Source organism: Artemia franciscana, chromosome 17 (assembly GCF_032884065.1).
Source record: "Artemia franciscana chromosome 17, ASM3288406v1, whole genome shotgun sequence".
NCBI lineage: Eukaryota > Metazoa > Arthropoda > Branchiopoda > Anostraca > Artemiidae > Artemia > Artemia franciscana.
Window position 1 is genome coordinate 39,649,222 of NC_088879.1, and position 23,430 is coordinate 39,672,651.

The window sequence follows — 23,430 nt, forward strand, 5'->3', positions numbered from 1 at the left end:
TTGAGAGCCCATTTCTTCCCCCAAATGTGTGGTGTTCAGGAAGAAAAAAAAGAAGTTTTTATATATAATCGAAGGGTGTTGCAATGCTATAAATGCCAACGTTATGGACACTTACAGAAAGACTGCAGAGCAAAAGAATTTACCTGCCTGAGATGCTCAGGCAATCATTTTTCAAAAGAATGCTCATTGAAAGACAAAGAAATTAATGATCCAGCAAGACTGTTGTGCTAATTGCAAGGGTAGACATTCAACTACATCCTCAGCTTGTCCTGTTAGAAGGGAAAACCGGGAAATATTAATGGTAGCAGAAAAGAATCAGATGGGATATAGTAGAGCCAGAGTAGCATATAGAAGTTATGCACAGGTAGTGCAAAATGAAGCTTCTAGAACGCTAAAACCAGAGTCCATCATTGTCAATAGAACAATGAGTCAGTTAAGAGATGAAATTGTCAGGAATACTACTAAAGCAATTGTAGTAGGGCTACTATTATCCCAAGACATGTTGAATATTGGATCTCTCCCACTAGATAAATAAATCAGGAAGCTTTGTAACTTTGTAGATACAATGAAAATATGCAAATTAGAAATGACAGATATTGCTGATGTGTGCCAAGTAGAGATGATGATAGGGTCAGCTGCACCAACACAACCATGAACATGAGAATACTTTCTTGGAATGCGTGTTCAGTTATGAAAGAAAAGAAGGATTTGTTTCTCATGAGTTGCCTAGAAAATAAAATTGATATATTTTGTATTCAGGAGACTTGGTTAAAGCCCCATATAAAACCAGAATTTCATGGGTACAATGTGATTAGACAAGATAGAATCCACACCAGTAAAGGAGGAGTGTTGATTGGAATCAAACAGAATTTTCATTTTACTGAAATTGAATTAGAATTGGATGAAGAAGTGGGGGACAGGATAGAATTGATGGCGGTTAAGCTATTTCTACCAGGAGGAAAGGGATTGTATATTGTTAATATATACAACCCTTCAGGATCTAATGGAATAATTCGCAAAATAATAGAGGAAGTTTATAAACAAATACCAAATTCAGATGGTATCATCATTTTAGGAGATTTTAATGCCCATAGTAATTTATGGTGCAGATGTAATGCGATAAATAAATCAGGTAGGAGTATTGAGGCTACACTCCTATCTACCAATATGATTTTGTCAACTCCTAAAGGATTACCTACCAGAATAAATCCTCGAACAGGAGACTCTACAACCATCGATTTGGTTATGGCTAACCCAAGAATTTCCTGCTCATTAGTTGTTGACATTTTACATGACCTTGTTCTCCATAGTGATCATAACCCAGTGATTGTGGAAATAGGCAGTAAATGTCCTAATGGAATTAATGAAAGAAGAGATAAGTTCAGAACTGGAAATGTCAATTGGGATGATCTAACGGCTAAGCTGAAGGATGTCAATATCAGAGCTGTTATTGAGGGGAAGCAGAAATAGAAGCATTTCAAGACCATCTTGTTTGCATAGCTAAAGAAATAGTACCATTGGGTCCTGTTGGATTTTCAAAAAGAAAAAAGTCCGCTTGGTGGAATGAGGAGTGTCTGAATGCAAAGAAAGAGGTCTGCCAAAAACGTATGCTGTACAGAAGATATAATTCTCTCTCAGATTTTATTGAATATAAAAAAGCTTATGTAAGTTTTAAAAGAATTGTTTTAAAGTCCAAAAGAGAAGCCTGGAATTTGTTTTTAGCATTATTGGACTTTAGAAAGCCAGCAAGCAAGGTCTATCAGTTCATTAAGAGTATATCTAACAAGATGCCCGCCCCTAGACAGAACCCACCTTTAATATTTGAAGATAAAGCACTGGTAGAAGACAAAGAGAAAGCAAATGCTGGTGCCACCCATTTAATTAAATCCATTGGAAAGGCAGATCCTAACGATGTCGAAAGCCAAAGGATTAAAAGGAAAATGAAATTTCTCTCCTCTCAAGGTGGAAAGGAAGAATATAACCAGCCTTTCACACTCAAAGAGCTTGAGGATATAATCCAGGGTTTACCACTTACCTCTCCAGGCCCTGATCTTATTCATCCGCATTTTGTTAGATCATTACCACCAAATTGGACCTCAGCTCTACTAGATATATTGAACCTTGCCTGGTCTCAAGGCAAATTTCCTAAAGTATGGAAGTATGCTGAAGCTGTTATGATACCAAAAGGTGGCAAAGATCTATCCAAATTAGAAAATCACAGAATGATATCACTTTTGCCCGTTTTAGGCAAAGTTTATGAAAGGATTGTCAAGAAAAGGCTTAATTTTGAGATTGAAAGAAGGAAATTGCTGAAGGATATTCAATGTGGCTTCAGACGGAAGAGGAGCACTATTGACTGCCTTAATTGCATAAAGCAGGACGCACTTTACGCAATGCAAAACAATTGGATAATGTTATTGGTTATGTTAGACGTTGAAGGTGCATTCAACAATATAGTCCATAGACAAATTTTGTCTGGTCTAATTGAAGCTGGTTTTAAGGGAAGTTTAATTGCATTTGTTGAAGATTATATGAAGCAGCGGACCATGAAAGTCAGAGTTAAGGGTGAACTATCAGATTTTATAGTAGAAATTAAGCGAGGCGTCCCCCAAGGGTCTGCCTTGGGGCCGGACCTCTACAATATTGGAGAATATAATATCCCAATAGAAGAGAGTGCTGAAAAAGGCAGTATATTTGCAGACGATAGCAATGTCTGGGTGTTGGGCCGCTCTATGGAAGAGATTCACATGATTATGGAGTCTGTTTTGGAACAGCTGCAAAGATGGGCAGATGATATTGACCTTAGATTCTCACCTAATAAACCTAAAGCTATGATATTCACAAGAAAAAAGATACTGGTACCCCCATTGCTTCATATATATGGGCAACCTATAGAATATGTCAATGAATCAAAGATACTGGGATGCGTTTTTGATAAGCAGTTAAGCTGGAATAGCCATGTACAATCATTAAAGACCGCTTGCATGAAACGTCTGAACATTTTAAAGGGAATTACAGCTGCCATGTATGGTTTACACCCTGATCTGTTATTGGATTTTTATGTAAAATACATTCGAGCTAAATTAGAATACGCTGTGGTGATATATGGATCTGCTAGTCCATCACTTTTGAGTAAGTTGGATGTCTTGCAAAACTCGGCTATCAGAACTGCTTACGGAGGTAGAAGTACAACTCCAATTCCCTTTTTACTATCGGAAAGTGGCTTAGAAGACCTTGAATCGAGAAGAAACATAGCCTTTTTGAGATACATTAGAAGAATATTGCTCGCGGGTAAAAATCATCCTGTGAAATCACGGATCATAAAGACAGGAAGAGCATGCACCAAGAATCCAAAGAAGGTTAGAAACCAACTTAATATTTGGGAAAAGGCTTCAGAAATTTCAGCATCCAAAGATGTAAATTTAAAAACTTCAGAATTTTTAAGCATATGTGAAGTTCCTGATATTGCTCCTTGGGAAATAATCGAGCCAAAATGCAATCTATTATTTCCTACAGAAGAACATGATATGGACATGGAACTCAAAATAATGCTAAATGACAAGCATAAAAATTACATTGAAATATATACTGACGGTTCGAAGTTGGCGAGTCCTACAGCCGTTGGTGCTGCATTTTGGATTCCAAACATGAAAGTTGTCGGAAAATATAAATTGTACCCTGAGGTATCAGTGTTTGTTGCTGAAGCATATGCCATTTTGAAAGCATTGGATTTTTTAGAAAGTATGGAAGACCGTGAGGACATTCTGATATGTTCTGACTCAATGAGTGTCTTGGAAGCATTAAAAAATTTTGGAAGGTCTAGAGATCCATCAAGAGAAATAGCGGCTTGCTACCAAAAATTGTTAGGGCTGTTAAAAAGAAGGAAGATTTTGTTTCAATGGGTTCCCGCCCATGTGGGAATTAAAGGGAATGAGAGAGTAGATAGAGAAGCCAAAACTGCCGCACTATAAGGTCAGAGTGAGTTGGATGTTCCTACTCCAAGAATTGCAACTCAAATAGAGCGAATGATTAAAACAATCCGCCATCAAAGCTTCCAGGATAACCTGAACTTATCAGGAAATTTGTTTGTAAGTACAAAGGAGCGGCACAATAGAGAAGTTGTAATATATAAATTTTTGAATAGATGGCAATCAAGAATCGTATTTAGACTCAGATCCGGTCATGCTGGGGTTCGAAGTTATGAAGCAAGGTTAGAAGGAGCTTCAGAAAGATGTGAATTTTGTGACGTTGAAGAAACTATTGAGCATTTACTACTCGAGTGTGATAGATATGCGAGTGAAAGGAAGGAAATAGTGGAATTTTTTCGTGTAAGAAGCATTAAGCCAAGTGTATATCATACTCTGGGTGGTCTCACTACATCAGAAGACAAAGTGCAGATACTTCAACTTGTTACAAAGTACTTAGAAGAAATCCACCAAGATTTTAGACTTTGAAATCAGTTATTGGAGTTCCAGATTCTACAAAGAAGGCTCTTAAGTGGCAAACAGAGGAGAGCATAATTCCTTCAACTTCAACTAGCAACGGACTTCTTTAATGTGCCAACAGCTTTCTCTTATAAGTGAAGAACGTCAGGGTAGATGCTCAACAGATTGACTCTAGTTCGGCATTGTGGAGTGACATGCATGAGAGGTGTAGCATAAGTGGGAGACAGTAGCAACGGCAATGAAAGGAGTAAAATTAACCTTGACTTGATGCCCACTTAATTGGACAATCTGTCTTGGCTTTTTCTAAAATTGGCCAAGACTTGAATTTTCCCAAAACTATTCCATTTTCAGTTCAAAAATCAACGGAACGCAATAACGCTGCCTAAGTAAAGAGCGTTGTGGGCACAATGTATTATTATTTTTTGTTTTTTTTTTAAGGCCAGGGCGCTTCGTATCGAAGGAGTTGCCTTAGAAACTTCAAAAAGGGCTCATATGATTAAAAATCGGAAGGAATTGTGCCATTTTTTATAATCAAAAGTGATTAGAGGGCAACTAACACCCCTTCTACGCCCACCATTTCACCAAACACATTCAATCAAAATTTTAATATAGCCATTTTGTTCAATGTAGTTGAAAGGTCCGGAAATTCTGTCTTTGAGGAGGACACATTCAAAGAGCCCTCAGGGCAAGTGTTGTAAGTTATACCCTGGGGGCGTGTAAGGTTTATATAGAAAGAGTAATCGTATAAAGTTTGGAAGGAGCTCATTGGATTGATAATCATAAGTTTTAGTGCACTTTTTGAGATCCAGAGTGATGGGAGGGTGTATAACCCCCCCCCCCCCCCCCCCCGCACCTCGTATTTTCCCAAAATTTATCTGATAGAAATTTTGAGATGACCATTTTTTGTCATAGAAGCTTTAAAAAAAAGGCTCATTCGATCGGAAATTTAATGGGCCTTTTCAAATAGTCAAAAGTGCTTGGAGGGCAACAAGCGCCCCTCCCCCCACACAAATCAATTCCCAAAACACATCAAAAATTTTTTAGATAGCCATTTTGTTCAACATAGTTGAAAGGTCTAGAAATTATGTCTTTGAAGATGACAATCCTCTCCCCCACAATCCTCAGCGCAAAGGTTGTAAGTTATGCCCCGAGGGCACATAAGGTTTTTATGGAAAGTGTGGTCATAAAAACTCCAGAGAGGTCCAATTGGACCTCTCTGGTCTGATTGGAAATCAGATATTCTAGTTCCCTTTTTAAGAGTCAAAGTGATCGGGGGCCCCCGCTTCCCGCCCTAAGTCGTATTTTCCACAAATGCATCCGATAAAAATTTTGAGATAGCCATTTATTCAAAAATACTCCCAAGATCATATAATAAGGCCTTTGAGGTCGACAAAATCCCCCAGAGTCTGGAAGTAAGGGTTGTAAGTTATGACACAGGGGCATATAAGGTTTTTATGGAAGGGGTGGTCGTGTGAACTTTAGAAGAGGCCGATTTGATTGAAACTGACTGAAATTTGTTTTGAAATGTATAGTTCTAGTTCCTTTTTAAGAGTAAAACGTGACTGAGAGCAACTAGCCCCCCTCACTGACATCCTCTTTTTCCAAAACGCATTCAATTGAAATTGTAAGATAGCCATTTTATTATCAATAGTTTAAAATCATATAACAATGTCCTTAGGGTGAACACAATCCCCCAGAGTCCATTGGCAAGGGTCGTAAGTTATGCCCGGGGCATATAAGGTTTTTATGGAACGTATAGACGTATAAACATTGGATTGGAGGGAGCTCATTCGATTGGAAGCTGGAGGCTTTAGTGCCTTTTTTAAGAGTCAAAAGTGAATGGAGGGCATGCATCCCCTCCCCCAAGCTTATCATTCCCAAAAACATTTGTAATCGACATTTTAAGAGGGCTATTTTTCTCAGCCTTGTTGAAAGGTCCAATAATTATATCTTTGGGGATGTCAACCTCCCCACAGTCCTCAGGACAAGGGCTGTAAGTTAGGTAATTCGCTCATTGTTTACACCTAGTATATGCTATTGAGAAAGGTATGCATGTTTGAACTTTAATTTCCAAGAAGACGAAGGATATTCAGGTAAGACTTTCAGGGAATGTTGAGGGGAGTTCTGAACTAAATCAAAACACATTATGTGTAAGGAAAAAAATAAGAGAGATAATCAAAAAGGCAATATTTGCATACTATCAATGCTATTGCAACTACCACTACTACTACTACCACAGTACGATATTAACAGTATTAAGGGGAAATTTGAAATAAATCAGAAGACGCTATTGGCATTCATAATGAAAAAATAGCGTATCTCAAGAATTGATTTGGGTATTAAGTTGGAACTTTCAGAGAATACTTGATGGGAAAGATCGTCTTACAAATTCTAAACTGTATCTCATTGAAAACAATATGTCAAGTGAACAGTTTAGTTTATTTTTATGTACATGTCTAGGATTATTTTCAGGGGAGAGGCAATGATTTTTGAAGGGGGTGCTAACAAAAAAAAACTTTTTTCTTATGAATAGAATTGAACATTTGAGCGACGGGTGAGGGTGAGGAGCGGAAGAACAGTAGAACCCCTTACACCGGATGCATTGCTTTGGGTGTTTTGTTCGGGAGGGGAGTACGTTTTAAATATTTTCACTTCTCTTATTTTCACAAATAGAAAATTATCAAAACTTTAAGGAATAAATATCAGTATATGTCAATTAAACGGACAATGCACGGTCATTTGTTATATTGTTGTTTTTTTCTCAGTCAAGCACAAATTATGTTCTGGTCTTGAGAAGGCATGAGGGTTATCAGCCCTACTCGAGTTAATTTTTGCTCATTTTAAGTTTGAATCTTTACGCTTGCTCGTTTTACACTTGGAAGATTATTGGACTTTATTTCTGCTCATTCTTGGCTAAATGGAGCTCTTTACTTTTCTTTGAAAAACTTGTTTTGTGATTTTTTTTTAAATTAATAACAAAAAAAACTTCGATATATGACCATCAAGTAAACAGGGGGTAGTATGTTATAACAATGACGAAAAAAAAATCAAATAAACAAAATTATAAACAAAGGATATTTCGAAGGTAAAGGAAAATACACTAACTCACAGTCCTCAGCAGGATTACAGTCCTATTTGGAGTTTTATTCTAAACAAAGGATATTTCGAAGGTAAAGGAAAATACACTAACTTACAGTCCTCAGCAGGATTACAGTCCCATTTGGAGTTTTATTCTAAACAAAGGATATTTCGAAGGTAAAGGAAAATACACTAACTCACAGTCCTCAGCAGGATTACAGTCCTATTTGGAGTTTTTATTATATATTGGGTTTTATTCCACTTGGCAAATATGTAACACCTGATGTTGTGTGTCAACTTTTATAAGACGACAAAGTGGATTGAGAATTTACGATCTAATACTATGATGTGAAACTATAGATTGAGCAGCACAAAAGTTTAAATCCACGTTTGGCATACATTAGATATTTCGCGGGTCTTATGGTGGTGCAGTAGGTTTTGTCTCAGCTTGGTCCCCAGGGTTTCCTGGATCTCAGCAGGGTCTCCAGAGCCCCAGAGTTCGAACCAACCTGAAGTAACACACTGCAGGGCAGCCATGAGGACATTAGCAGTCAAGAGGCGTAGCTAATCCAATACGGTTCAACGCAATAGAGATATTTCACGACGCTTAAATGCCCGAGATAAAATCCGAGCGAAGCAAAATTCACTGACGGGCTACCACCAAAGCAAAACATGGGCCGAGAAACCCCACCAAGTGTCCATTTTGCTAGAAAAACTGATAAATTACGGGTAATGTGGAGTGAGATATGCTGCTGTTATGGTTATGGCGTTAGAGGCACCCTATTAGAACGAATTCTAGCCCACAGTGGCTAAAAACTTATGAAAACGTTTTGAAAAAATAACTGTCGAGAGAGGAAGAATCGCCACTTGAAGCTGATTCAAGTACAATTTTCTTTTGATTCATTTTAATCAAGTTAAGCACTAGGCGCTGCGATATTTTATGATGAAAAACGATGACATGATGCTACAGACCGGGTAAAACAAAAGTTAAAATTCCCGTTTAGCATAGATTAGGCATTTCTGAGGGCCGAAGGCCCGAGCTGCCACCCCAGAAATTGAGGAATTATGGGATCTACCGCCAGAGCTGCCACCTAAGGGAAGCGAGGTCCCTAAAAACCCGAATAGCAAGTTCTTTCGTCTATTTTCTATACACTTACTCAAGAATACCCTGTGTTTTCAGACACCATTTCAGTTTATGGATTTCCTGGTTTTGAAAGGTCAAGTTTATATTATAGGTAATAAAAAACTTCCTAGTGAATTTCTCAGTTAACGGGTAGAAGCTTCTGCTGATTTCTAAAGGCTCACCGGTTCAAACCCAACTGACAGCAAGTTTTTCAAGCTTTTTTCCCTATTCATAAGTACAATTTACAATTACACATAAGGCAATTTAAGCAGATACGAAAGCTTCTGAGAAGGCTGGGATAAAGACAAATCAGTAAAGAAAAGCGGTCGGTACAACTAATTTTCGTATTTCGAATTTAAGAAATTATCTTGGTTTTACGTTTTGCCCAAACTGGACTTCCTCCGGTGTATGCCAACATTTAGTGCATTTGGGGAGGATTGACGGATTATAAATGCTCATTTTAGGGTATCGAATTAGATTTAAGTCACAATAGTAGTCTAATATACAGTATTTTTTTTTTAGCTGACAGAAAATAAAAGAAAAACCTCATTTAAGTTGGTACAAGCGAATGAGGATAAACCAGATTCCAACTTCAAGTCAAAACTACCGTCTTGAGCATAGCCCACAAATCTTCTTATCATCTCTAAGTTGATGGTACCTTTAGACCTCTTTACTGTCTTTCGTCTCTCTTTACTGCCTCCCACTTCGTCAACAACTTATAGCAAAAAATTACCTCGTTCTTCCATTCCTTTCATACATTCCTCCATGGCTATACATACAATGGTTTCAATGATTTTAGTCTCAAAAATGAGCAGCGAAAGGCGTTGGGCGGAACATTTTTAAAGAGGAGGGATGAAGGCCTAAAATCACTGCTGGGTTGGTTGGCACTTAAACGACCAACCATCTTGAGAAGCAAAAGACATATTTATTAGACGAAAAAAAAACAACAACAAAAAAAAACCAGTGGCTTTAAAAGCAACTGGCTACAAAAGTCAGAAACTGATTGATTTTCATTTTTCTAGAAGATTTTTCTAGGAGGATTAGCCATAAGGCCTTTCCCTTACACTAAATAATACCTATCACTAGGTCTAGAATACGTCTTTAAAGTCGTTATAATCACTCAAATATATAGTTTAAAGCAGGCAATTGAAAGATTGACATTTATTTAGGGGAGAGGAGGGGGCTAGAGGTTAAATAAAAGGAAAAAATATGAAATATACCTTGCTAGGACTCCAGTACCCGTGCTGTCAGTCAAGCTACCTGGGTTACTCAATATGAGCCAGCTAAAAGTGAGTGTAAAAAGTAAAACTGAATGACTTGTAAAAACTAATTTTGAATCTGTTTTCTTGTTATCATCTTTTATTTTATTTATATTTTTTATCATTATCTTTTATTTTTATTTATTTCCTTTTTTATTACTAATTTTAATTTTTATTAATTTTTGTCCGTGTTTATTTATTTATTCTTTTTAATGTACCTTACGATCAATGTCTCTGAAGTAAGTAGGAAATATATGTTAGCATCGTTTAATGAACTCTGATTCTGGCTTGGTTTTTGGCAGGTGACCAATGGTGGGCAAATTTTCCTTTTTAGCTTTTTTTCTGCATTTCCAGGTATAGAACCTTGCGAGGGGTATATATTTATGTATTGAGCTTTGTTTCTTAAGTTTATTGTTGAATAAATCTATATATGTATCTATCTAATAATCAGGAAGGTGAACAAACTCAGAGCCCTCAAACTCAAAACTCAAAGCACTTGTCAGATTGGCGAATACCTTACCACCACCCTACCCGTTTTAAAGCTTCTAATTTGACAATCTCCCAAATGATTCCCAAGAGTATAATTCGTCCAGTCTTGTTCGTACTCTCTTGCTGATTCCAAAGACTCCGAGCTTTATGAATGTAGAAAAAATACGTACGAGATTCGCCTCCTGCGATTTCACAAACTAACAAGCTGGATTCTGATTCAAAATTTCAGTGAGTAATTTTTTGCCGTGTACTATCCTAAATACCAATAAAAAAATACCTGTTTGAATAGCTCAAAACTCCTCTCAAATCCTATAACAAACTTCAACGGCTCAACATCCTTATAACAAGACGGCCGGCCTGGTGACGTCTCAACATGGTTAATAACTGTCCTTAATATGTCTTCTGTAACTATGGGTGATGTTAACAGTAAACCAACTAACTCATCCTTCACCATCCATCTAATTTCATCTACCATCTTCAAGATAGCTGGGTCTAGACGAGTAGTCCTTGGAATGTATACACCGTCCGGACAATATTCTTCATGACTAAAAAAAGTATTATAAAACATAACCTTTGGTAAGTTCTGATCAAAGGCCTTATAAAACTGTAGATGTGTTTAATGCTTTTTTCTTCTTTTTTATTTTTTTATCAAAGTACACTAGAGTTCAGTGCTGAGCAAAATTACATTTTGTCCTGCTATCATGGATGTAGATATTCCACGGGAAAAATGAACATGATTGGCTGTGATATTTTACTATCATTATTTATATATATAAAAAATAAAGTTTTTTTAGTTTTTTTAGTTTTTTTTTCTTTTTTCTTTTTAGTTTTTTTTGTGCAGCAGCTTCCTTTTTGGAAGCTTTTTTTTGGGCAACTTTCTTTGAGCAGCTTCCTCGGCTGTTGCCATTGTAGGTTCACGCCACCCCAACACCTAGTTGGTGGGGGCAATAATTTTGCCATAATTTGTCAGAAGCTGTATTGTGATATCTTAAAAAGGGAGTTATGCACAACTAATGTTAACGAAAAGGTAAATATAGAGGATGGGAATTTAATTGAAAAGACTGAAGAAATACTTATTAAAATTTTAATATTAAAATAAATGACAATGATAAAAAGTTCCCTTTCCTATATTGGACTGTAAAATTTCATAAGAATCCCCCTAAACCACGGTTTATTGTTGGAGCAGCTAAATGTCCAACCCGCATTGCTGCTACTGACCTCTCTTTAATTTTAAAGGAAATTGTAAATAAACTTAAAACCTATTGTTCTGGTATTAAAAGATTTTCAAATTTTAATCCATATTGGAGTGTTAATAATTCACTGCAGGTGATAGATTCTTTAACAATGGTTTCAGGCAAAAGAATTGAGTCTTTCGATTTTGCGACAATGTATACTAATTTATCACTTAATGTAGTGTTTGATAATTTAAAAACTGTTATCAAGAAATCTTTCCTCTTATCTAGTAAAAGGTTCTTAAAAATAGACATTTATAATAAAAAAGCTATATGGACAAATTGCTTTAATACTACAGTTAACTTGAGATGTTACAGCTTGGATATGATTTTTGAGTTATTAGAATTTGTTTTATACAATACTTATATACGATTTGGGGGTGATTTGTACAAGCAAACTGTGGGAATTCCCATGGGGGGGGGGAATGCCAGCCCATTTATAGCTGACTTGTTTTTAAGTCAACTAGAATATAAATACATGATGGATAAGAATAATCTAATTAATTTAAAACATGCTTTGTCAAATAATAAAAGATATTTAGATGATATTTTGGTCTTAAATTGTAAGGATTTCATTGATATTTCTAAAAATATATATCCATAAGAGCTTATTCTTGAGCCTAGTCATGGCGCTGGTCATGAAGATCATTTCTTAGGTTTAAATATTAATATTTGTGATAATAATAAATTAAGTTTTAAAATGTATAATAAAACGGATGATTTTGATTTTGAAGTGATTAGTTTCCCATTCCCTGAAAGTAATATACACTCAAATATCACATATTCAGCGTTTTTCTCACAGTTACTTCGTTATGCAAGGATTTGTAGTAATTATATTGATTTTAAAAATAGATGTAAAATCTTAAGCCAAAAATTGATATCGCGAGGTTTTTCTGCAAATAAATTAACTTGGCAATTTAAAAAATTTAGTTTTCATTATAACGAACCTTTAAATAAATATCAAAAGAATTATCTAGAAATACTTAAAGAAATTTTCAACTAATTTCGGAGGTTCGAGAAATGTTGTCGCAGCGCCATTTATTTTGAATTGTGTTTCTAATTGAGCGGATTTTCTTAAAAATTAGCCATATGGTAAAGATGAATTCTATAATTGTTTAGTTTATTCAGGTTTTTTGCAATGTGTTAATATTTGTGATTTGGTAAAATTTATAATATTTAGTTTACCTATTGTTGCTAAAGGGAGGGATATATTAACAGGATAAGCTTGTTTTGGTTTTACTTGGTTGTTTTACATTTGCTGATTTTTTTTCTTTCATAGGCATGTATTTTGGGGGTGATACCTGACGCAGTTATGCCATGGATATTCTGTGGTAGCCACAACACTGTGCTGGGTAGAGAATTTAGAGTGGCGAAACCCTATATAGGCCAGTGTATTCTCCTGATGAGCCCTTATGTTGGGTGTTGCCTCTGAATTATTTGTCTATATTATTTTTTCTATTGTTTGGTAAATGACGACTTATACTTATTGACGACATGGCTGCCTGTCCATGGATTATTCTTTATGGTTGATTGTGTGTGGCTATGCTGTTTGACCTATGTGATTGTATGGATGAGTAGGGTTAAGGCCTCATTCAAGTGCTAGTCTATATTAATGACTAATTTAGGAAAACAGTCTTCCTTTTCTCCTTCTGTCTCTCTCTTTTTTTTGTGTTTGTGCTGTTGCACTGGTGATTTCTCTTTTCATGATATATATATATATATATATATATATATATATATATATATATATATATATATATATATATATCTTTTTAACTACGTAAAACTTACGAATATACAACATTCTTCGCTGTCCCATTGTCTGTGCATATAAATAGATTGTCAGGTTTACCGACTCTTGAACATGCAACATATAATTGTCCATGGGAAAAACAATCCGTATTCAGATCTATACCTCATGATTCTAATGATTGCCATTGAGCTTTGTTGATGGTGAATGCTAATCGAGCGTTCCCTGTGTCGCCGTCGTCATTTATATATCCCCCTGTGACCCCGGCGTCCCCGTTGTAGTTGTGTCCCTGTGTCCCGGTCGTCATTTATATTCCCTGTGTCCCCGTCGTCATTTGTGTCCCGGTGTCCCAGTCTGTAATCTCTCTTTGAGTGTCCCGGTCGTCATTTATAATCCATGTGTCCCGGTGTCCCGGTCGTCACTTGTGTCCCGGTCTGTATATACATTCATTTTTGAATTGGTCTTTTTTTTAGTTTTTAGTTTTTACCTTTTTTTTAGTTTTTTCAGTTATACCTCATGATTCTAATGATTACCCTTGAGCTTTGTTGAGGGTGATTGCTAATCGAACATTCCCTGTGTCCCCGTCGTCATTTATATATCCCCCTGTGCCCCCCGGCGTCCCCGTTGTAATTGTGTCCCTGTGTCCCGGTCGTCATTTATATTCCCTGTGTCCCGGTCGTCATTTGTGTCCCTGCGTCCCGGTCGTCATTTATAATTGTCCATGGGAAAAACAATCCGTATATAGATCTATACCTCATTATTCTAATGATTGCCCTTGAGCTTTGTTGACGGTGATTGCTAATCGAACATTCCCTGTGTCCCCGTCGTCATTTATATATCCCCCTGTGCCCCCCGGCGTCCCCGTTGTAACAGCTAGTTAGCTATAATAGAAAGTGATTGTCAAAATTCAAAAAAAAGAGGGAAAAGGAAGAAAAAAGAAGGAAAAAGTTACGATAGCAACAAGGATCAAAATATTTTTCAGCAAAAGAAAATTCCCAAAAATCAATGAGCGGCTTCCTTTATTGACACCAATGAACCATACGTTGGTGCCTATTGTCCCACTAGATGTGTATGGTCAATGGGCAATTGTCCCACTAGATGTAAAAAAATACGTTTGTGACATTTTTACAGAAAAAATAGACAGAACGAAACTGCAAACTCTAGGTTTTGAAAAATACTTTTACCTTACATCTCAAAAAAAACCTTCCACCCTTACATTTTCGTGAATTGTTGCCCCAGTAAGCATGTGCTTGACGAGGACATGCCCTGAAACGATTGTTCAGCACTTAAATAAGAAAGGATAGAAAAACACAGTATTATTAGAACAAACAAAAGTGCAAATATTGAGTCTTTTTTTAGTGCAAATATATATTGAGTGCATCTAAAAAAAATCGCTTTTGAGTGCAAAAATATAGTGAGTGCATCTTAAAAAATCTTTATTGAGTGCAAATATGTATCGAGAATATCGAAGAAGAACCGTCAGTTTTGGGTAAGTAATTTAATAAACTGTTTGAAAAACAAAACAATTGCTTTATCTGAAGACCAACACTTGATGATTTTCTTTTTCAGATTCTCTTTTGGCTCAACGTGAAAGAACAAATTTCGGTTGTGGGTAAAAAATTTTATTGTTTGAAAAAGCGTACTTTAGCTTCTGACGAATAATGGATGTTTCTCTTTTTCACCTTCTCTTTTGATTCGAAGTGGAAGAAAACACTTCAGTTTCAGCAGAGTAAATTTTTTAAATGTTTAAAAAAAGCGTGTTTTGAGTCAACATGGAAGAAGAAACTTCAGTTTTGGTAAGTACTTTTATAAACTGTTTGAAAAAGAAAACAACTGTTATATCAAAAGACTAATACTTGATGATTTTCTTTTTAAGATTCTTTTTTGAATTAACGCGTAAGAACAAACTTCAGTTTCGGTTAAGATGCTTCTGCTAAAGGGTATTGTCTTCACATTTGTGCCCTTGATCTTTCTAAGGCCTTCGATAGTATTGTACACATTCAGGCTCTTTATTCTCGTTATAGTCACGGCATTAACCTTTCGCTGACTTTTCTTCTTAAGTTTTCGAATCAAAACTAATGGTACCCTTTCCTCTTTTATTGTCCCTGCTCGTCAGGGGGTACGGCAGGGCAGGAAACAACGTATCGGCGTTTATCGCCTCACCTTGGTTTGATTCGTTTATTTCATTAATTTTATTTATTTAATGTTACTGTCGTTCAATTGTTTTTGATGATTTATTGCTTTTTTGTGTAATGTTTTTGTTGATTTTCGAAAATAAATAATCAATGAGGTAATTTTATAAAATGTTTGAAATAAACGTGCTTTAGCTTCTGATTAATATTTGATGTTTCTCTTTTTCCGTTTCCCTTTTGATTAAACGTGGAAGAAGAATTCAGTTCCAGTCAAGTAACTTTATAAAATGTCTGAAAAAAAGCGTGTTTTAGCTTCTGAATAATATTTGATATTTCTCTCTTTCAGATTTTCCTTTGAGCCAATATGGAAGAAGAAATTTAAATTTTTAGTAGGTAATTTTACAAATTGTTTGACCAATGAAACAAGTGCTTTATCTTTAAAGATAAAGCACTTGTTTGTTTTCCACTTGCTGAATAATGTTTGATATTTCTCTTTTTCAAATTCTCTTTTGAGTCAAAATGAAAGAAGAAACTTCAGTTTTGGGTAAGAAATTTTATAAATTGTTTGAAAAACAAAACAGTTCCTTTATATGAGGACTATTACTTCATGATTTTCTTTTTCAGATTCTCTTTTCAGTCAACGTGGAAGAACAAACTTCAGTTTTAGGTAAGAAATTTATCAAAATTATTTGAAAAAAGTGTGTTTTAGCTTCTGACTAATATTTGTTTTTTCTCTTTTCCAGATTCTCTTTTGAGTCAACAGAGAAGAAGAAATTTCAATTTTGGGTAAGCAATTTTATAATCTGTTTAAAATAAAAAAACGTGCTTTAGCTTTTGAGTAATATTTGATGTTTTTTTTTCTGTTTTTCTTTCGATTAAACGTGTAAGAATAAACTTCTGTTTCGGTTCAATAATCTTATGAAATGTTTGAAAAAAAAAACGTGTCTTAGCTTTCGAATAATATTCTATATTTCTCTTTTTTCAGATTCTCTTTTGAGTCTACACGGAAGAACAAACTTCAGTTTTGGGTAAATAATTTTATTAATTGCTGGGAAAAAAGCGTCCTTCAGATTCTTATTAATATTTTATGTTTTTCTTTTTCAGTTTCTCTTTTGAGTCAAAATAGAAGAAGAAACTTCAGTTTTGGGTAAGTAATTTTATAAATTGTTTGAAAAAGAGAGCTTGCTATAAATTCTGACTAATTTTAATAATTCTGTTTTTCAGGTTCTCTTTTGAGTCAACATGGGAGAAGACACTTCAGTTTCGGGTAAGTAATTTTATTTAATGTTTGAAAAAGAGCTTTCTTCAACTTCTGACTAATATATGATACATATATATATATATTTAATGTTCTCTTTTATGTCAACATGGACGAAGAAACTTCAGCTTCAGATCGGTGTTCTCACCATTTGTTTGAAAAAAAGTTTTCTTTAGCTTCTGACTAATATTTGATGTTGCTGACTTGTATAGAAAAAGAACTTCAATTTTGGGTAAGCAAACTTATAAATTGTTTGAAAAATAGCGTGCTTTAGCTTCTGACTAATATTAAATAAAAAAACAAGTTTTTTCAACTGAAAGTAAGGAGTGACATCAAAACTTAAAACGCACAGAAATTACTTCGTATATGAAAGAGGCTGCTTCCTCATCAACGCCCCGCTCTTTACGCTAAAGTTTGACTCTTTCTCTCAATTCTTCTTTCTAAAACAGTAAAAAACTTTAGCGTAAAGAGCGGGGCGTTGATGAGGAAGCAGCCTCTTTCATATACGAAGTAATTTCTGTGCGTTTTAAGTTTTGATGTCACTCCTTACTTTCAGTTGAAAAAACTTGTTTTTTTTATTTAATTTCTGAACGTTTTTGAATCAATGCATGTTTTGATTTTGGCTCTCCGCAGAGGAATAATCAAAACGAAATTTGCATATTTTTTTTTTTTTTTTGGCTCAATGGCTTTCTCATAATTTTGATCGAATCATTTTGAGAAAAAAAGAGCGGGGGACGAAGCCTAGTTGCCCTCCGATTTTTTGGTTAATTAAAAAGACAACTAGAACTTTTAATTTTTTACGAATCTTTTTATTGGTAAAAGATTTACGTAACTTATAAATTAGCTTACGTAAAGAACTTTTGTATTCTCATGTTTTTATTACATATATGAGGGGATTCGCCCCATCGTCAGTACCTCGCTCTTTACACTAAAGCTTAAATTTTATCCCAATTCATTAAGAATGACCCCCTGAATCACAAAAGCCGTAGAATAAGTAGTTGAAATTACCGAAAATACTGTAGCGTAAAGAGCGAGGTATTAGAAGGAGGTGGGCCCCTCATATGGGTAATAATTTCTGTTTGTTTTAAGTTTTATTGCTGTTCCTTACTTCCAGCTGAAAAAGCTTTTTCACTTTTATTTTTTAATTGTTTTTTTTTTAAATAATGCTAGTAAATCCTGCTCTCCCTTCATGGAAATTTTCTTCTCCCATTACAAATTCTCGAAGGAAAGTTCCCCCAGCATATCCCCCTCTTCTCAACCCCTCCCAAAAACCAAAAAATCCTCCTGAAAACGCCTGTATACTTCCCAATAACCATTACTATATGTAAGCACAGGTCAAAGTTTGTAACTTGTTGCCCCTCCCACGGGGACTGTGGGGGAGTAAGTCGTCCCCAAAGACATAGTTATAAGGTTTTTCGACTATGCTGAATAAAATGGCTATCTCAGAATTTTGATCCGTTGACTTTGGGAAAATAATTAGCGTGGGAGGGGGCCTAGGTGCCCTCCAATTTTTTTGGTCACTTAAAAAGGGCACTAGAACTTTTCATTTCCGTTAGAATGAGCCCTCTTGCAACATTCTAGGACAACTGGGTCGATACGATCACCCCTGGGAAAAAAAAACAAAAAACAAAAAAACAAAAAAACAAATAAACACGCATCCGTGATCTGCCTTCTGGCAAAAAATGCAAAATTCCACATTTTTGTAGATAGGAGCTCGAAACTTCTACAGTAGGGTTCTCTGATACGCTGAATCTGATGGTGTGATTTTCGTTAAGATTCTATGACTTTTAGGGGGCGTTTCCCCCTATTTTCTAAAATAACGCAAATTTTCTCAGGCTCGTAACTTTTGATGGGTAAGACTAAACTTGATGAAACTTATATATTTAAAACCAGCATTAAAATGCGATTCTTTTGATGTAGCTATTGGTATCAAAATTCCATTTTTTAGAGTTTTGGTTACTATTGAGCCGGGTCGCTCCTTACTACAGTTCGTTACAACGAACTGTTTGATTCGATGTTTTTTCTTTTTCAGTTTATATTTTGATTCAATATGGAAGAAACTGCAGTTTCGAGTAAGTAATTTTATAATTCAATTGAAAAAATAACAAGTGTGCTTTAGCTAATGACTAATATTTCATATTTCTTATTGCAGGTTCTTTTTGAGGCAAATATTTTAGTGAAATAATTTATAAATTATTCAAAGAAAAAACAGTTGTGCTTAGCATATGAACAATAATTGATATTTGTCGTTTTTGGGTTCTGTATCGTGTCAACATTGAAGAAGAAACTTCAGTTTCGAGTAAATAATTTAATAATTATTATAAAAAAAAGTACTTGTATGAATAATACTGATATTTCTCATGCCAGGTTCTGTTCTGAGTCAACAGAGAGGAAAAACTTCAACATAAGGTAAGTAGTTTATAAAGTATTTGAAAAATATATAAGCTTTAGCAGATGACTTAAATTCAGTGTTTTTCGTTTTCAGCTACTTTTTTCTTGACAATATTTGACAATATTTGACAAATTTCTCGACAATATTTTTTCTTGACAGCGGAAGAAACTTTGATTTCAAATACTTTATAAACTACTTACCTTATGTTGAAACTTTGATTTCGAGTCAGTAAGTTATAAATATTTGGGGGAAATAAATGGTGATTTAGCTTATGTCTAATATTTAATATTTCATTTTTTCAGATTCCCTCTTGAATCAGCCTGGAGGAAGAAACCTTCAAGTTTTGGAATAATTTATACTTTTCAAATGAAAAATTGTTTGAACCGAAACGTGTGCTTAAGGCTGAGACTCGTATTTGATTTTTCTTTTTTTCAAATTCTCTCTTGAGGCAATGCGGATAAAAATTTCAGCTTCAATTAAGTAATTTATGAGTTGTTTAGCTAAAAAAAAAATGCGCTTAATATATGACTAATAATTTATACCTCTCTTTTTCGGGTTCTTTCTTGAGTCAACATGGAAGAAGAAACTTCAGTTTCGATTTAATTATTTTATAAAATATTTGAAAAAAGCTAAAGTGTGCTTTAGCTTATGACTAATATTTGATATTTCTCATTTTAGGTTCTATTTTGGGAAAACATTGAGGAAAAAACTTCAATATCTTTTAAGTAGTTTATAAATTATTTAAAAAAAGGGTTTTAGCACATGGCTGAAATTCGAAATTTTCTAGTTTCAAATCCTTCTTCTTGACAACATGGCGAAAGAAATTTGAACTTTGAGTAAGAAAGTTATAAAGTATTTAAAAAAAATCAATTGTTCTTTATTTTATGACTAGTATCCGATATTTTTCTTTTTTAAGCTCTCTTTTGAGTCAACATGGAGGAAAGAATTTCATATTCAAGTAAGTAATTTGTAAAATATCTGAAAATAAATTATGCTTTGGGTTAATACTAATATCTGACAGTTTTCTTTTTTGGGATCCCTTTTGAGACAGAACTAAAACTAAAACTCAGCATTTTTCTTTTTCAGGTTCTTCTTCTTAACAAGATGACAGATGAAACTTTCGAGTAAGTTAGTTATAATGTATTTTAAAAAATATTTATGCACGAGCTTGTCTAATATTAAATATTATTCTTTAAAAAGAATAATATTCCTTAAATATTGATATATTATTTTAATGTACTGAAGAAAAAAATATATAATTCTAAAATAAAAACTATTCTTTAGGTTAAGACTAATATTTGATGTTTTCCCTTTTGAGATCCTCTATTGTGGCAACGTGGAGGAAAAAGCTTAAATTTTAAGTGATTGATTTATGAACTATTCAAAAAGAAAACAATTGTGCTTTAACTAATAATTTATATTCCTATTTTAGAGCTTAATTTTTGAGTAAACATGAACAAAGAAACTTCCGTTTCGAGTAATTTTATAAATTGTTAAGAAATATATAGATTTTAGCATATGACCAAAATTCGGTACTTTTCTTTTCAGGTTCTTTTTTCGGCAATATGGCTAAAGAAACTTCAGCTTCAAGTAAACTAAGTTATAAAATATTTAGAGAAAAATAAATACGCTTTAAGTTAAGCCAAATATTTGATAATTCTCTTCTTCACTTTACCTTTTGAGGAAAGGTAGAGGATAAAACTTCCATATCAAGTAAGTAATTTATGAATTGTTTATAGAAAAAAAGAACTGCACAGTATTTTAAGACTATTAATTAATAGCTCTCTTTTTAAGAGTCTTTTTTGAGTCAACATGGAGGAAGAAACTTCAGTTTCGAGTAAAAATAAATTTTTTTCATTTTTTTGAAAAAGAAGAACATACTTTAGCTTATGACTAACATTTGCTGTTTCTTATTTTAGTTCTATTTTGCAGCAACATGGAAGTTTGCGGGAGGGGGGGGGAGATAATTTCCAGGAGAAATTCTATACTGGGGGAATTTACCAGAATTCCTGTACGAAGTTCTTTTTATTTCTCTTACTTCTCTTTGTCGACTCAATTTTACACGTGGAAATGTTAGTGTAATCGTCCGGAGAATTTTTTTCATCGGGTTATAATATTATAGAGAATTTATCTGTGGGGGGATTTTTCAGACGAAAAATTCTCTGAGGGGGAAGGGGGGGGGCAACTTTCCACTTGTTTCCAGCAAAAATTTTCCATTTAGGGAGATTTCCAGCATGATCCGAAAAACAATCAGAAATAAAGGTCTTTTTCATATGAAAAGGTGCTAAGAATAAATTTTTAGGCAAAATCAGCTGCAAGAAATTTTCCAGTGGGAATTTTCAGCGAGAATGGAATTGTCCGGTGTGAATTTATCTGGAGCGGGGGGGGGGGTATCTTACGTGGGAGGAACTTCCCATGGAGGCATTTTGCATGGGGGATGTAATTTTCCATAGAGGATGAGCTAGATTTCCTGGTATTATTTTAAAAACGAGCGGAAATGCAATAAAAAACAAGATTTTTTTAACCTGAAAGAATGGAATAGCATTAAAACTTATAACATTATTACTTATATGAGGAGGGTTGCCCCCTCCTCAACACCTTGTTCTTTACGCTAAAGTTTGAATTTTTCATTCAAATTCTGAAAGAACGATTCCTGAAACACAAGGACTAGATAATTAGAATAAAAAAAGCTTTTTAAACGCACCAAAAACTTCAGTACAAAGAGCGAGGTATTTAGGAGGAGACTACCCCTTTCATATATGGAATATTTTCTGTTTGTTTTAAATTTTAATGTTGCTCCTTACTTTCAGTTGAAAAAAAACCTGTTTTTTTCAAATTTACTCATGAAATAAAATTTGTATGTACCCAGACTTTATGGACATCCTGTTTATCACTTCAGGTTCTCTTTTGAGGCAACATGGAGGAAAAAGCTTCAATTTTAGGAGAGTAATTCATATATTATTAAAAAAGACATTTTTGGCATATACCTCAAATTCAATGTTTTTCTTTTTCAGGTTATTCTTCTTGGCAGCAGGGTAAAATAGAGTTCAATTTTAAGCAAGTAAGTTATAAATTATTTGGAAAAAAAAGTTGTGCTTTAGCTTGTATCTAATATTGATATTTATCTGTTTTGTGCCTTATGACAAATATTTTATATGTCTCTTTATCAGGTTCTCTTAACTAAAGAATTTATAACTTAAATATTTAAAAAATGATTGTGTTCTAGCTTATAAGTAATTAATGATATTTCCCTTGTTCAGGCTCTCTCTTGAGTCAACATATAAGAATAAACTTCAATTTATTCTTCAGCTTATAAATTAGCTAGTAAATTTCAATAAATAAATAAGTAATATTAGAAGTTATTTAAAAAGCCTATCTTGTTTCAGCTTAAGACTTACATTTGATATGTTTTTCTTTCCAATTTCTCTTTTGAGTCAACATGGAGGAAGAAACTTCAATTTCAAGTCAGTATTTTACAAATTATTTAAAAAAAACATTTTTTTAAAGAAAAAATGTTGTTCTTCAGCATATTGCTAAGAATCGGTTTTTCTCTTTTTCATGTTGTCTTTTGAGCAAAAATGGAAGAATAAAGTTGAATTTCGCACCAATACAAATTATTTGAAAATAAAAACAACCCAGCTTTAGCTTATAACTAATATTTGCTTTTTGATATTTTTCTTACATATTCATCTTTTTCCGATTCCCTTTTGAGTCAAAATGGAGAGGGAAACTTCAATTTCAAGTAAGTTACAAATTATTAGAAAAAATTGAATGCTTTACCATATGACTAGTGCTTTATATATATATTTTTTTAGTTTTCCTTTTCAACAAAATGGTGAAAAAACTTCAATTCTAAGTAAATATCCCACAATTTTTTTTTTTCAATTGATGTTTAACTTATGACCAAAATTTGATATATTTTTTTTTTAGGTTCTCTTTTTAGTCAACACAGAGGACAAAACTTTAATTTCAGGTGAGTAGTAAATAAATTGTTTTAATTTTTCTGGAGAAACTCCAGTTTCGAGTAAGAAATCTTATAAGTGATTTGACGAATAAAATATTTAAAAAAAAACAATTTTACTTTAGTTTAAGACTAATATTTGACGTTTCTCTTTTTAAGGTTCTATTTTGAGTAAACATGGAGGAAGAAACTAGTTTCAAGAAAGAAACTTTTAAACTATTTAAGAAATAGAAATCTGCCTTAGGTCATGACTAATATTTGATATGTCTTCTTCTTGGTTTCTCGTTTGGGTCGACACGGAAAAAAACTTC

The 23,430-nt window shown here is 34.1% G+C and overlaps 1 protein-coding gene across 4 annotated transcripts in view; it reads right to left on the reverse strand.

Moving 5' to 3' along the window:
* Positions 1-23,430, reverse strand: part of LOC136038230 (KICSTOR complex protein SZT2-like) — a 330,409-nt gene that overhangs the window by 104,225 nt on the left and 202,754 nt on the right. For all 4 annotated transcript variants that reach the window (XM_065721331.1, XM_065721332.1, XM_065721333.1 and 1 more), the window contains one exon: positions 10,672-10,939. In XM_065721331.1, coding sequence (XP_065577403.1) covers positions 10,672-10,939 — 268 coding nt within the window. The remainder of the gene's footprint in view (positions 1-10,671; positions 10,940-23,430) is intronic.